This window comes from Balearica regulorum, chromosome 13, assembly GCF_011004875.1.
Source record: "Balearica regulorum gibbericeps isolate bBalReg1 chromosome 13, bBalReg1.pri, whole genome shotgun sequence".
Taxonomy (NCBI): Eukaryota; Metazoa; Chordata; class Aves; order Gruiformes; family Gruidae; genus Balearica; species Balearica regulorum.
The window spans coordinates 10,686,386-10,701,955 of NC_046196.1; the positions used below are offsets into that span (position 1 = coordinate 10,686,386).

The window sequence follows — 15,570 nt, forward strand, 5'->3', positions numbered from 1 at the left end:
TCACTGTACTGAAATTACTTTCCAGCTTTGTGTTAGCAAACCAAAACTGCTTCTATTCATAGCTAAGTATGTAGTTAGCCTTACAGAGCAGAGAAATTGAGCAGATGAGATTTATTCTGTTATAGTTTGCAAACTGACTGAATTTTAAACAAGTTGTTAAGTGTATAGAAGGAGAATGTAAAAAAAACCGAAAACCAGCACCTTTTTAGGTTTTGGTTCCTCCATCTGGTTCTGTCTAGTACAAAGGCTAGCTTGTCATAATTGATAAATTGCCAATGCAGTGCAAAACTATGATTCTACTATGCAATTAATGTTTTATCTCTTCTTTTAGGTAGTAATAGTCATATGCAATGGCTTGATTGGAGGCATAATATTCCACTGTGAAATTAAATCCTTTTGAGTCAGTTCCTTCTTGGCCAGCCTGAGTGAAGACTGAAAGGTAAAGATGTAAATAAGAGGTGTTACTGAAAGGATTTTCAGTGCTACCATGGGAAGCTTTTATATTTCTTGCCATAAACAGTTGAAGCACTAGAATTTAATACATATGATTACATCTTCCAAAAATTAAGGCCCAGATTTTCTTTTTTAAGCTTTACTTAAAAAAAAATCAATAGTTTTCAAATAGCTTATCTGTGTAGTAAGATGTGCTTCTCATTTAAGGTAGTGTGATCCTGTCTCACTACCTGAGAATTTTCCTGTGGTTGGTATACAGGAATTTAGCTTTCTAACTCCGATTATTTTAACAATAGAGGTTATAATTCTGATAACTTTATTGCATCAGTTTTACTGAAGTTGAGAGTATTCATGACTTGGAAGTTGAGTAGTATAGGAACTGCATTGAAATAACATGTAATACCAACAGATTTGGGGTCAAAGAGAAAGAGTCTCACTGGCTTCTACTTAAGTTATTAGTGTTAACAGCATATGATGACAGTACTCCAGTGGGGTTTTTTTAAAGTATTTGGGAGGCTGCTGTCTGAGAAGATACTCATAATAGTTTCTCAGGGCAGTAGACAACTCTGTCAATAAGGCCAGATTGCAAAAATGTTCAGAATTAATTGGGCATTGTATCTTGGGTGGGGGGGAGGGGGTTTAACTGCTGCAGGACACTGATGAGGTTAAGTTTTAGAGAAGCATTAGGTAATTTTAACAATGCATCATCATTTAGTTTGCAGTGTGAAAGGTAATCTAGAATTTAACTACATAAGCAATTACATCTTGATGTATTTAGGAGATGTAATTGTGCTGCTTTTGTCTGGGTAGTAAGTAGTTAGATGGCAAAAAATGGTCCTAGATCCTTCCTGTAAAATAAAGTGAATGATTTTTAATATATTTACACAGGGTTCTATAGAACATACAACAGGCTGTTCATACAGCGTCAGCTGTTCAGTTCTTGTTAAGGTTGGCAATACCAAATGAACCACTAAAAATGCAAACTGCTTTTGTGCTAAATGAAAAACTGCTTTTCAGAACTGATGGAGTATGAATCTCCTTACTTGGCTACTAGTCACCAACACAGTATTAATGTAGAATTTTCCAACTTAAGCTTTCTCTTGCCCTTGAAAGCAAATTATAAATCAAAGCATTTATTAAGCTTTCAAGTAATTAAAAAAAAAAAAAAAAAGCCACTTTTCAACTGACAATTTGTTCAGCTCTTAATAGCAGTAATACCAATATGGAGGGAAGTGTAGTTGGAAGATACAAGATTTAAATGTTAAAATGGAGGAGAAATTCTTCCTAGTGCTTTAGCTTGGTAACCCTGGTGTAGGCTGTGTCTTCACTAACAATTTTTGAGCCAGGCTCATGAAATCAGTCTACAAATTGCTGTTTGCAGTGATACAAATTGCCCTTTCTCTCACACAACTTCCCTAGTAGTTTGGTAATACTGATGCACATTTCTGTAACAGATAAGCTTTTCTGGCTGCTTTTCATTCTTGATGCTTGTATTTTTTATTTACTCAGTGAATTTGAGTGCTATGTATGAGAAAGGCAAGAAAAATAGTGGAATATTTTAGCGCAGTTGAATGCAGTTGAGAGCGTAACTAGTATCTGTCTTTGTATGCTATTAGTTTTCTGCATAACTAGAGATTCATTAAACTGCTCTGACTTAACAGGGAAGAAATATTATAATGACTTTCCCACAATCTTATTGAAAAAAAAAATAAGGCAGAAACACAACCTGTCTGATTCTCAGAGCATCTAGAGACTCACCCTTAAGGGGCAGCTAATAACCACTCAGGAGAACTTTTGGTGCCATGCAGCCAGCTAGCCTTGTACCAGCCCATTTCCTACTGAACAGCTTTAACCTATAGATAACCACTTGATGTTTGTAATAGTTCTGTGTGACATTTTAATTTTACTTTATGAAACCAAGTCATTGTTGAACCACAGAGAGATGCATGCTTTACTGGCCTGTTGACTCTGACAGCTGGCAAGGAGATTGATGTGCCATTTCAAGTTCTGACCTTTACAACAAAGACCTCTTGCTAATCATTTATTAGATCCCAGGAGATAAAATAGGCTAGTGTTCAGTTCATATATACCATTGATATCTGCTTCAAGCTTTATCTCTACTGCCCCAAAATTTTTAATTTGGATTAGAAAACTGAATAAGCACAGAATAAAGGAAAATAAATGGTTTTTTTCCCCATGTTCTGTTTCTGGGCCTATAGGCAGAGATATTTTCTTTCTTCTCTTTGCAGCTATAAGGACAAGACAACTTCAGTTTTGTGCATCTAAAATACTGAATGTGCAAGAAAGCAGAAACTAGGATCAAAGTAATATAACAAATCTTATGCAAGTCAGTCATCTGTTTTTTGCTTGCCTGAAATGATTTCTGGGCTAGTGTCTAAGCAGAATGATTACAGAGAACATACACCTACAGACAAAGGAATGGGTGGGGGAGGCAATTTAATGCTTTGATTTGGAGGCCTTGATTCTTCTTTAAGGAAGGAATAGGATGAAATAAATAAATGTACTCCTAGATATAGTTTGATATCTGTTTATATTAAGAAAATTGCTGTTCAGATACATGTCATTATCTTTCTCATCAGCGTACTTCTTCACTCACATGAGAAAAAGTGAGAAATTTTCAGTATGACTTCCTAAAGAAAAGAGCCTTATGGAATTGTTCTGCCAGCCCTCTCCAGCAACATTTGAAGCTACTTGCAAACATTAAGCAGTTACATCAGTGATCTTCAAAGCTACTGCAATTCTACAAGTAAGTGGCTGTAGATAAGGAGAAGCAGAGCCACAGAAGTGCTTCTGCAGTAGCACTTAGCCTTTTTACCTGTGGTACTTGCACACCTACCTGCTGGTGGATCTGTATACAAGTCCACTTGGGAGTTTGCTGTATTTTGCGCATCTCACCAGTGATAACTGGAGGTCGCAGAAGCGTGCTGGGGAAAAGAAGGTGGCTAAGATACCTAACTAGAAGCTTAGGAAACCGCTAGGAGGTGTGGATATTACAAAGGGGTCGGAGAGCAGATGGTATGTAGGTGGACCTGGGAGAGAATTAAAGATGTTGTAGAGGAGGAGTGGCAGAGACAGAAGAGCACTGATGAGTCTGTTGAGGGATGTAGGTGCATATGGTGGGAGGAACCTGGAGGTACTGCATATACTGACTGAGGACTACGGTAAGTCCTGTTGCAGCAGGAGAGCTCTATGAGATGAAGGGGGTGACAGGACTACAGCATTATTGAGGATTTGGAGAGGAAGTTACAAGCTGGAGAATGCAAAGGATGCAGAATACAGACCTGTAGGAGACCTGCTTTCATTAGTTCCACTGCTTGTGGAACAGCTCTTCTTGGAAATTTGTTCATTATTTTCAGTGAACAAGTGTTATCCCTGTAATACCATTTTATATGGAAAATACCATGAAATGTAAATGTAATTGGTGTTCTCAACAAACCAATGTCCTCTTTCTTCTGAAATGATCCTTCTCATCACAGCTAAAGTGCGTTGTATTGTCAGGTCAGGAGGTCAGTGCTCGTAGTCTGCCTCATTTCTTGAACGGATATAAAGAGGCACACACAGTTAGTCTGGTACTTTTCACCAGCAGCGAATAGGGGGCCATGTGTATAGCAGTCTGGCTCCCATGCAGTGTTTCTATTTTTTATTAAATGCACTAATGCTATCTGATTTCTTTGCCAAGTGATGGTTTGCAGTTTTGTAATCAGGACTTTCTTTTTATCACATGAAGATAAATTTTAGCTCTGTAGAGTCCCAACTTTGTTTTTATATTTTCAAGTCTGCAAAATAAGAAGCTATATAACCTAAGATCACCTTAAAAGTACTAAGTAGGAACACTGCTAACTGAGCTGGTCAACTAAATTATGTATTTGGGCAAACGTAGTGGCTGCTATTAAGCTAACTGATTGTGTTTGATTATACAGTGATTATGTCCTGTGAACGCAAGGAAGCATGACTAAGGCCATGTGCAGTCTCCAAAGTATGAGCCAATAAACTACTTTGGCCAGAAGTGTTATTATCTGAAATATATAAGAGAAGTGGAAGATGAAACTATAAAAGAAATAAGATACATAAATGGTGTATTAATCCTAAGTGCTTGGATGTATGTTGTCTGTCTAACATTGCACGTTCGCAAAGTGCCTGTTGTGACTGGAATTTTACGAGGTCAGTCCCAAGTTATATTTGTGCAGCACGGTGAATAGCTGCATTTGCAATGAATAAGAAGAATGTAAAAAATGTTAAATAGTGTTTTATTGCAGATTTAGAATGAGAAATGACCTGTAAGCCTGTGGAGTAGTTAGTCAAAAATATTTTAAATAGTTGTGCCTAGCAAAGGTAGCCAAGTACAATGCGTTCTGTCTACCAGAAGATGGTGCCCTAAAACACATTCAATAATTTCAATTTTTAAAAGCTGTGATCAACTGCAAATGAGTATTTTTAAAAACATGTCACAGCAAGGTGATTTGCAAACAAATCACCCAAGTCCAAATACATATTAATTTCCAAACTTCATATTCCAAAAAGCTTGCTTATACTTAAAGTTATCACAATACAAATTTACATATAGGACCCAAACAAGCAAAACAAAGCAATATAAAACACAATACAGCTACCACTTTAAAGAAAATAAAAACTTCAGTCCCCTCTCCCAAAATAAAAACATTTCTCAGCATAATTTCTGTATGATCTTCACAAGGTTTTTAGGGGGTTTTGTCATTTGTTTTTTTTTTTTTAAATCAGGCTTAAAACAGATCAGAGCAAGGGAAAAGAATAATCATTACATTCCTCACCAAGAAACTGATCAATTTTAAAACAAAATCAGAACAGTAAATCCCTGAGTAATAATAAGTCTTATTTACCTTGTGGACTTCAAGGTATAATTTCATTGTTTTCTTAAGGATGAGACAAGGAGGTAAATTGCAAAAAATCAGGTAGCATCCAATGCAATAAGCAAATCTGTTGAGCAGCTTCAAATTGTTAAATTGATGAAGCAAGACAAAGAACTCTCTCCTGCATTATGTCAGTAAACCCACATCTGATAGAACATAGACCGCAACACAAGTCAGTGGTATTTTTGCCATTGTCTTCAATAGGGCTAAAGCTTCACCAGTGAATTCTTATGTTTAGAGATTCTCTGCTTTGTAGGCAATAAACTGTTTGCAACTCAGGAAAGACAAAATCCCCAGCAGACCATCAGGTCTCCCTGCCTGTTGGCTTGGGCAGGGTTTCCTTGAAGGTACTGGCAATTAGAAGAAACAGGAGTGCACTGCCTGTGAGGCCCAGCCAGCTGATATTCACAGATCAATAACTCCACCTGGCTTTTTTGCTCCCTTTAAGTCTTAGACAAAGGAGTTTATTTAACAGAAGCAGCTGGCCTTCCTTAATATCTGATTTACTGATAAAACTTAAAATCAGGCATAAAGATTACCACATCAAATTAAGAAATGAAGTTCAGATTTTATAATACCCTATGACAGCTCTTGTGCTCTTAGTTGCCTAAGTTTGAGTCTTTTTGCAATATATACATTTTACTGCTTGTTGTTAAAATTAAGCAAATATATTGAAAATAAAGTGGGGAGAAAAACATGTCAGGATTGTCAAGCTGTACCCAGTACTTTGGGTTTTGTTTTATATAACAGCAAGGAGAATGATGGGGATACTTATTACAGCAACAGCAGCTTTAACTCTACACTTTGTTTGCACAGCTCGGCGCACACGGTCCTCTATGAGGAATACAGCAGTGCTCAAGTGTGCTATGTACCACTGCAAACATATTTATTTCACCCATGTGGGCTGCATCTGTGGCTATAGCGTGGATAAACGTTATATTCATTATGTGTATGACAGAAGTACAATTTACTGGTGAAGAGTGGGTCTGTAGTATTGCCCCTGCAGCAGGGCTGAGCGGGAACACTGTGCAGGGATACTCTGGCCCAGGGCTGCACCAGCCTCAGCTGGGCCTGGCATTGAGGTTTTACTTACTGAGCATAAGCTTTCAGCAGTGAAAGTAAGTGATTTTTATCATTTGATCCACATTGCTTACTAAAACGGGCTGTTTCCTTAGATTCACCAAATTCTCCCGGTTCCTGGTATGTTTTTCCATGAGTTCATACTCAACAAAGCACGTGCTGTAACAACTTACGTACCAAGAGGCATACCGTGGAAACTTGCTACCTGCTCGCAGCAGAAGCAGCATAGAACTGTGCTGCCTCAAAAGGTGGAAAAAGGGCAGGTTTGTGGCTCAGAAGGACAGAGCTACAGAAGGACAAGCTCCTGCTGTAGCTTACACTTCTGACTTCACACAGCATCAGCTCTACAGTTCTTACAGTAAAGACAGCTGCTCAAAATGCTTCCTTGCATGAGCACACAGGCAGGGCCCCCCAAATATGTCCTACTCCCTCTGTTAGACTACGAGTAAAGTTATCTAATGTTGTAAAGTCTAAAGCAAAACAAAACAAATCTTAAAATACAGTAAATTAATTTCTCTTTACATGTGCTCTGATGGATCAAGTTCCCAGGTTGTCCATGAGCCTTTCCTAGTTTCTCAGGAAGACAACCTTATAAAAATTGGCAGTAAGTAGTTCAAAGTCAGTAACAGGACAGATAATCCTAGTACAGAGCCCAGGAGTGACTGAAGAAGAAGCTCTGCACCAGTACACTTGTACTGGACACTACTGTTCCACAAGCAGTAAGCTGCAGAAGCACATGGTAACAGCTTGCTTAGGAGATTGGCAAAAAGTGTAAGGAGAGATATGAACACATGATAGAAAAGAGCACTTGACTCCCCAGATTGGTTGTATTTGCGCACATATGTTCACACTGACAGTGGACTACCTCTCCCACATCTAATAGTTTTGCTTTTCAGGTCTTGCTCTGCACATTTACATGGTTTATTGGATTTTAATTTTTTTTTTTTTTTTTTTTTTTTGCTTGCCACCTCTGCACACACGAACAAACAGATTGCCAATCAATTGCCCTCCACAGCTGGGGACATTTTTGGGTACACAGTTGCTTTTAATGTTTAATTAGGTATGAAATGTTTTTGGCACGGCAGAGTGCCTACAGCTCAAACTTGCAACATACTTCTCTCCTCACAGGGTGCTCAGTGCCCAGCAGTGTAAGGACACCGCTCAGGTGCCTATTGTTAGGGCTTTGTTAGCATTTCTGCCATCAACACAGACGTCAGGGATTTGCAGTTTAGTTGCAAAAAAATTAACTGTAGGTTACAGTTTTGTACTGGAGGCCTCAGCTCAGTAGCCATTTCGGAGGTGGTGTTTTCTGACAGCCTTTTTCCTGTGTATACAGATATAAATGGCAAGCAGTGCTGCGTCTTGTTACTGAATCTGCAGATGAAGCTCTTGCAAAGTTACACGAACAGTAGCATGCTTTCTTAAACTCGCGTCAATACACAGATTGCTTTTGGCCACAATATGTTTATCATATGTCTTAGTACTGCCTTTTTTTAAAGGCTAAATAAATAACTGCAAATAATTATCAGCTGCCATGCTAAAGCATAGGTCCTCTCAGCAGAGTCACCTGGCCGGTTTTGGGGATTTTGCACAGGTGTGAGTCATTTGCAGCAGCGGGACTGGCCCCGTAACCCTTGGCCACTGCAGACCCCACCGAGGTGCCGGTTATTTTACTCAGAGCTGCCCCTTCCCCCGGCGGGGCGAGGCCGCGGGTCCCGCCGGAAAGTTCCAGCCAGGGGCGAGAGCGGCGCAGGGAAGCGGGGCGCGCGCCGCAGCCCCCGGGAAGGCGGGAACCCCGGGGCGGTTGTTCAGCGCCTCCCTGACAGACCCCGCGGCGCGCGGCTTCCCTCAGGGCGCTCCGCCGAGCCCCCGGGCGGGGGAACTCTCCCACTCAGCCCCCCAGCTTCCCGCCCGGCGGCGGCCCGCAGCGCGGTGACAGCCCCACCGCCTCCCGGTTCGCGGCGAGCAGCAGCACCGCTCGCCAGCCCCGGGCAGGGCTCGGTGAGCGCCGGCCAAGGAGGGGAGCAGGCGGCGCGGAAGGAAGCTGCCGGCCCCGCCACTGAGCAGTACCGCAGCCGCCCTCTCCCTGACTGACTCGGTGAAAATCATTGTTTGGCTCCGGCATTAACTACATTCCAGCGGGACGCAGCGCCCAGTCTCCTTCCTCGCATTCCTGCCCCACACAAAGGAGTCCCAGCCTCGCCGCGCCCCGCGCTCTGCTCGCCGCGCCGCAAAGCCCCTCTGGGTCGGCCGCCGCCTTCGCCCCCCGCCCGGGGGTGCGGGCCGGGCCGCGGCCCCGCCGCGGGGCGGCCGGCCGGGGGCGACGGGGGCAGGGAGCCGCCGAGCGCAAATTCCTCCGCGCAGCGCGCCATTGACTGGACCGAGCAACTTATTTAAGGCTGGAAAGTGACACTGGTGCTCCTCGTCTCCGCTCGCCGTGCTCCGCCGGGGAGCCCGGCCGCACCGAACCGAGCGCTGCAGCGTGGGGATGCCGCTGAGGTGACTGCCGTCTTGCCGCCTGCCGGAGAAAGAGCCGCGTCCCGCCGCTGCCCTGCCAGGACTGGGCTTTCTTTTAGGGTGTTTTTTTGGGGGGGTTGATTTTTTTTTTTTCTTTCTCTGCTCCGGACTGTGCTTTCGCAGAGAGTTCTCAATCCCTCCCCCGCCCCGCGGGGCTCCGGCCGAGCATGGAGAAGTACGAGGAGGACATGGCACTGAAGGCTACCAAGTTCATGGAGGATCTGTCCCTCTACGAGCCCAGCCTGGAGGGCCCGTACGGCCGGGGCGGCCGTCGGGACCTGGTGCTGCACCCCGACCTGGAGGAGACCAAGCGGGTCATCGCCGCCCACATGACGGCGGAGCAGCGGGGCCGGAAGATGAACGGCACCTCCGCGCCGCCGCCCGCCGAAGCCTTCCCCGCCGCCGCCCCCTGCGGCAAAGCCTACTCGCCCGCGGCGCCGGCCGCCCCGCTCCGCGCCGCCAACGGCCGCGCCGCCGCCGAGCCGCCGCCGGCGGCCGCGGGGCCGCCGTGCTGCGAGGAAGGGGTGTGCACCCGCTCCGAGGTGGCGCTGCCCTGCTACAGCGGCTTCGCCGACAAGGGGAAGCGCTACTCGGCCGAGGGCTACCGCTACGCCGCGGGCAGCGCCTACGAGGGCAGCTACGTGGCCAAGGGCGGCGGGCGGGTGCCCGGCGGCCCGGACGGCAAGTACGGCGCCACCAGCCCGCGGGCCAGCCTGGCCGCTTCCTCGCCGGGTCCCGTCGCCGAGCACGGCAAGTTCTCCAGTCCCCGCTCCAGCCTGGGCGGCGCGGCCCCGGTGCCCTACGAGAAGTTTTCCAGCCCCCGCTCCAGCCTGGTGGTGCCCGGCCAGGAGAAGTACGGCAGCCCCCGCGCCAGCCTGGTGCAGTACGACGGCGCCGCCCTCAGCCCCCGCTCCAGCTACGCCAGCACGGCCAGCGACACTAGCAAGCACTCCAGCCCCCGCGCTAGCCTCACCAGCTACGACGGCGGCGGCAGCAAGCCCAGCAGCAACCGCACCAGCGGCATCAGCATGGGCTACGACCAGCGCCACGCCAGCCCCCGCTCCAGCACCGCCAGCCAGTACTCCTGTACCACCAGCCCCCGCTCCAGCTACTCGGACTCCAGGTACGGCCCGCCGGGTAGCGCCGAGCCGGAGGGAGCAGGCGGCGCCGGGCTCGCTCTGGCCAGCCCCCGCTCCAGCCTCTGCGGCCCCGAGGGCCGCGGTGGGGCGGGCGCCGCTGTGGTCAGCCCCCGCTCCAGCATCTCCAGCCAAAGCTCGCGGAGCTCCCGCGGCTCCATGAGCGCCTACCCCGAGCTGCAGCTGCCCTCACCACGCTCCTCCCTGCTGGGGCCCGGCCTGCAGGAGGACGGCGCCGTGCCCGAGCTGGGGGACGTCTACCACAAGATCCATGCCCAGTCCCCGCCGCGGCACGACCAGCAGCACCCGGCCGCCGCCCCCGAGGCGGCGTCCCCCTACGCCTACAGCCCGACCAAAGGCTCTGCTTCAGCTCCCAAATTCAAGCTCCCCTACCAGGTGACGCCGTGCCGGGAGAGCGGCCCCAGCCAGGCAGAGAGGCGGCTGGAGGCGCTGACGCTGGAGCTGGAGAAGGAGCTGGAGATGCACATGAAGAAGGAATACTTTGGTGAGTGACCCGCCGAGGTGGGGTGCGGGCGGCTGAAGGGTGACGGTGTGTGGGGCCTGCCTGGAGCCGGGTGGGTTTGGCGGTGGAGAAGGCGAGCGTGTGATGCCCAGGGCTGCTCTGGACCCAGCTGCTTGCTGAAGTCCCATATCGCCACAAATGCTGTCTGGTGTCAGAAGTGCTTGCACCATAGCTCGTTTCTGGTGTTTGATCTCTCTCCGGTCTATTCCTTACACGGTTTGCCAGGTTGTGTGATGCTTCCCCTTCCACGTGTAAATGGGAGACTTGTCTGAGGTGTTACAGAAGGTGCTTGTGCTCTTGGGGCTTACCGTGACTCTGGTCTGCTTCCCTTCCTCTTGGGCTGCTGAAGCTTCACCAATAATATCCGGCATCCCTGAGGCTGTGGCATTTGTGATCATGCTCTCGGGCCGTCTGTGATAACTTTTATAGGCGACAAACGTAGCTGGTGAAGCAATTTTTAGTGCCTCGTTCAATAAAATCTTCGTGCTTGTTCAGAGTGCCTGTGGGAGCTTGGCATTGTTTCTGCCCCACCGGGCTTTGCAGGGTCGGCTCAGCATGCAAGGCTGGCAGGAGTCAGTGTCATACCTGGGAGGGGAGTTTGGGGGAGAGGAGAGCCCTCTGTCCTTGCTGAGGCTAAATCTGATCATCTCCTGAATTTCTGTTGCTGATTTATAGAACAAAAGTAACACTGAAATGAGTAAGTGCAGTTTGCAGTCACACTAATTAGGATTAAGCTCACCTGTCTTTCTTACTTTGTACTGGGTAGAAAGGCCAAAATGCCTTTGAAAGATGATCCTGGAGTGTGCAAATACTGCTCTGTTTCTCCTGCAGCAGGGACTACGGGTGAGCTGGGTGACTGTTGGACCTGGGCAGCCCTCAGGAGCAGTTTGTTTCCTGCTTGAATGAGGAGTGAGGGCTCTTGTGTAGGAGCTCCCGGCTGAGGAGGAAGATGAGGGGAAGGATGAACCTAGGAAGATAAGGGGCTATGGATGAGCCAGCCCCCATCCCTGGCCTTTGAGGGGACAGTTATCTCTGTGCCTTTGTGTGCCGCCCGGGTATAGAGGAAAAGGCTCCCTGGCAGCGTGTGATTTCTGACTGACACGAGTGTTGCTGAGGATGGAAACATGCATTACCTTGGTTGCTGATTTAAACATGAGGATTCAGACTGCTTTTGGCACAGCATTAGTGTGCTCTGCATGAAAGGGAGTTGCAGGGCTCCTTGGCCCAGGTCTGTCTGACTACGAGCATTTTGCAGACTCTTGCAATTAGCAGAGGCAGCTAAGTGAGCAGTACCCACTCCTACAGGGAAAACCTTTCTGTGAACTGCAGTGGCGTAGTTTCTACAAGCTCTTGTGCGCAGACAAAGGAAGCTGAACACAGGGCTTACTGTCTCCCCTCATCCTGTGTGGGGCTGATAAGAAAGCTGATGGTCATCCACTGCATTTTTTGCAGGGTGTGGCACCTGGTGTGGTACTCCTCACCAGCTGAATGACTGCAGCTGAGGACAATAACGGTTCACTTCTGAGCATCTGCAGAAGCTAACTGCAAGAAATGTTGCGTTCAGAATTTCTGTGATACACAGTCAGAGATTGAGAATTAAGATGTATTTGGAGTAAGAAACAAGTTATAGCTATCCTGAGCCTCTGAGAGGGGTTTCCAGTGGCCAGGGAAGCTGGATGTGCGATCAGGGGCTCCAGGCCTGGGGAATCTGCGTTGTGAGTGGGTTTTTCTTATTTATAAGAATTTGCCTATTGTGAGTGTCACTACTTGCAGGTATATTCTGTAGCGATGTGTTGTAGCATGTCCTAAACCTCGGAGGATGCATCGTAGGATCAGCAATAAGCTTGCGCCTCTATGCCTAGAGAGCGTACATACCAGCAGCTTTGTAGGTATTGTAGCAGCACAAAGTAGTGCTGCTATGACTTGCACCCTGGAAGCAGATGAAGTCCAGAAAACTGGGATGCTTTAAAAGAAAAAGTTGATTTCTGAGTTGTTGAGGTTTTGATACATGTGATCCCACATGTCTGGTTCAGATCAGCCATGGAGGCAAATGCTGAGCTTTGGCTGAGCAAGCGCATGAGCAGTTGGCAGGAAAGACCACAGGCTGATGGGTCACAGACAAGGAAAGCAAGAACAGAATGGGGAGAAGTCTGCTATTTAGTTCAACTCACCTGAAAGGGTCTTAAACAATGTTAATAAAGGGAAGCAAGGAGAAACACATTGGTTTGCATAGCAGCTTGCATGTACTATAGCTGAAGTCTTTGCTTACACATTCGCTCCTTTAGCGCTGGCATCTGGCATGCTCCAGAGGCAGTTATGGTGTGTTCTGTGATGCCCATGGAGAACAGAAGTGTTGAGCCAATAGTCTAACAAGGTAGAAGGAACAGAGGAGATAATTGAGTTCATCTAATTAAGGAACATTAAACTGTCTAGTGAATAGATGTTTATATGAGGACAGTGGTAATTTTACTGTGTTCTGTGTGCCTGCCCTCCTTCCCCCCCCCAAAAAAAAAATATTGAGCAGTGTGTCCTGGTTTCACCTGCGATACAGTTAATTTTCTTCATAGTAGCTAGTATGGGGCTATGTTTTGGATTTGTGCTGGAGAGGTTCCAGGGGAGCCAAGCAGTGTGCAACCCAGCAGGTCCAGGGGACTGACAGCTGTCTCTGCCCATGCTGGTATGAACAGCTCTGAGCAACACTGTGCTGGGAGCTTTGCTTTACTGCATCACCCTCTCCATCCTCCACTTTCTTCCGGCAGGCTTCAGTGCATCTGTAGAGAGAACGCCCTTCCGCAGTTGGTTTCATCTGACTGAAGATGTAGTGCTGCAAAAGGAGCATTCTGCATCTGCCCTACCCCCAGTTGCACAGCTGAGAGGTAGCACCCTGCCACTTCCAAGTGTTCCCACCAGCATGTTGCAGCCACATGTGCTCATTGATCTTACAGAAAATGAAGCCTGCAGAGAAGGAAGGGAAGAGGAAGGGTTGTTTTGGACTGGATTGGTGAGCTGCCTCAGTTTATCACTGTTGATGAGGTGGCTGAAGCTGACCCAAGGGAGAGGGTGCAGACAGAGCTCCGAGAGGCTGAGACCATTCCTTTGGCAGCAGTCTGCAGCTGGATTTGGTAAAGCTGTGAGACTTCATTCCCTTGTAGCTGCTTCCTATGCAACCCCTGCCCAAACTGCTTCATTCTCAACCCTCTGAGACCCTCTGTCAATGTACTGATGGTTTAGTAAACGTGCTCAACTTAGTGGCTGATGCTGAGAAGAGAGGTAATAGAAAAGTACTTCCACTCACCTTCATAGCTGTTCTCAGCTGAGCATTCACATGTGATGAGGTAAATTGTCAAAGTTGTGTTTCAGGGATGCTTGTGCATCTTGAGGTGTCAACAGGACATTTGTGGGTGTTAGAAAGTCATCAGCTCAGGCACTGGCTTAAATTCTATTTACTTTGCGGAATTTTTCAGTCTGTCTTGGTGTTGAAAAAGACCGTTTAAGGCAAAAATTGGACTTTGGCATGCCCATCCAAGTCAAAGCAATCCTTGTGGGACTGGCTGCACACCTAAGGCTTGTTATCTGCCAGTCAGGGAAATATCATTGTGTTGAACAGTCATGCTGATCTGGCTGGTTTTGAACCACATCTCTCTGTATATCCTGCAGCTCCACTGGTGTGTTGTCAGATACGGAAGGAGAGTCGATGGAGGAGTGCAGGCAGCAATCGTGTAGTCCCAGCAACCCCTACTGTGCTGCAGCTGTCACCCAACAAGGGCTGTCTGCTCATCTTGGTCAGGGTGGTAGGATCCAGTGCAAGAAATTACTTAATTGTCTCACCTTCTTGAACTAAAAAGGAGATGAAAAAGGCTCTACGAGACTAGAGAGGTAGGGGGAGCATGGATTGTTTCCTGCTCGTGCAAAGTCTAGAGAGACACAAGCAAGTTTGCAATCTTGCTGCTGTCCTTCAATACCCCTGTGCAGTGCCATTTATGAAAGTTTTCCCGATCTCTGCACATCGAGTGTCTTCCCTACCCCTTGCTGCCACCTCACCCTTTGATGGAAGAGTGTATGTACAAATGAGATCAAATTTAAGACAGATGACAGTGGTAAATCCCTAGAAGCTGCATTGCTTAAAGATGAAATTTGGAAAATCTGAGTGAGATTGCAGTTGGTGACCAGAAGACTCGAGTTTCGCTGAAGTGTTGCTTTTTGTCTTATGATTTCCTGAAGCTTTCTTTGTGAAATATTAGATCCTTTGTATTTCCATCAAAATAGAAGTAATGATTGATATATCATATTGTTTTTAGAAATAAGCGAAGATTTATTGTCTGGGAATTACTTTGTATTTCTCTTTATCTGAGCGTAGAAATCCACTCAGCTTTGATAAGCAGCTGAGATCCTTCAGCTTTTACAGTTGAGGCTATCCTGTGAAAAAGGATTTTTTTTCCACCAGATCTGAGCCCTTAATAGGCAAACATGTAAATAGAAATAAACTTACATGGTGTGGTCTCCTGAAGCATTCAAACAGGTCATGTACTTCAGAGTTTGGTTTTGCTAATCTCCCAATTATAGCTGGAAAATATATTGCTGAAACTGAGTTGAGTGGTCAGGCTTTTTTAGCTGAAATGCAAGAAAGCCCTCAAAAATGAGGTCAGAGAAGGGAGATTGTTCACTGGGCAAGGTGCAAGAAGAGCAGCAGTGGGAGATGCAGGGGTACATGGGAATTAACAGCATCCTCATGGCTCACAGCTACCAGGAGCCTGCTCCCCTGTCACTGATCCTACACTGAGACAACAGGCAGTGCAGACTGTGTGTGTGTGAAGAGGAGTGAATGGTGCTGCTGTGTGTGCCTGGGTGCGTGAGCATAGAGGAGAGGGGAAGAGAGTGAATCATGGACTGAATGAGTGGAGAAAATAATGGTAAATAGTGATAGGGAAAGCCTGGAGCTGCAGAGTTGTCTAAA

General features: G+C 46.9%; 2 protein-coding genes across 5 annotated transcripts in view; one reads left to right on the forward strand and one right to left on the reverse strand.

Annotated features, from left to right (window-relative positions):
* The window catches only part of RRAD (RRAD, Ras related glycolysis inhibitor and calcium channel regulator), an 89,979-nt gene extending 79,012 nt beyond the window's left edge, over positions 1–10,967 (reverse strand). Inside the window, exon 1 of the mRNA XM_075765534.1 lies at positions 10,956–10,967. The gene's annotated coding sequence lies outside the window, so the exon portion shown is untranslated. The remainder of the gene's footprint in view (positions 1–10,955) is intronic.
* The window catches only part of WTIP (WT1 interacting protein), an 85,084-nt gene continuing 77,728 nt past the window's right edge, over positions 8,215–15,570 (forward strand). The window contains exons 1-2 of one of the 4 annotated variants that reach the window (XM_075765530.1): positions 8,215–10,598; positions 13,376–15,244. In XM_075765530.1, coding sequence (XP_075621645.1) covers positions 9,125–10,598; positions 13,376–13,818 — 1,917 coding nt within the window. In that variant the 5' untranslated portion in view covers positions 8,215–9,124 and the 3' untranslated portion in view covers positions 13,819–15,244. Of the gene's footprint in view, positions 10,599–13,375; positions 15,245–15,570 lie in introns of those variants that run through there. The other 3 variants (XM_075765531.1, XM_075765532.1, XM_075765529.1) reach the window with 3 other exon arrangements.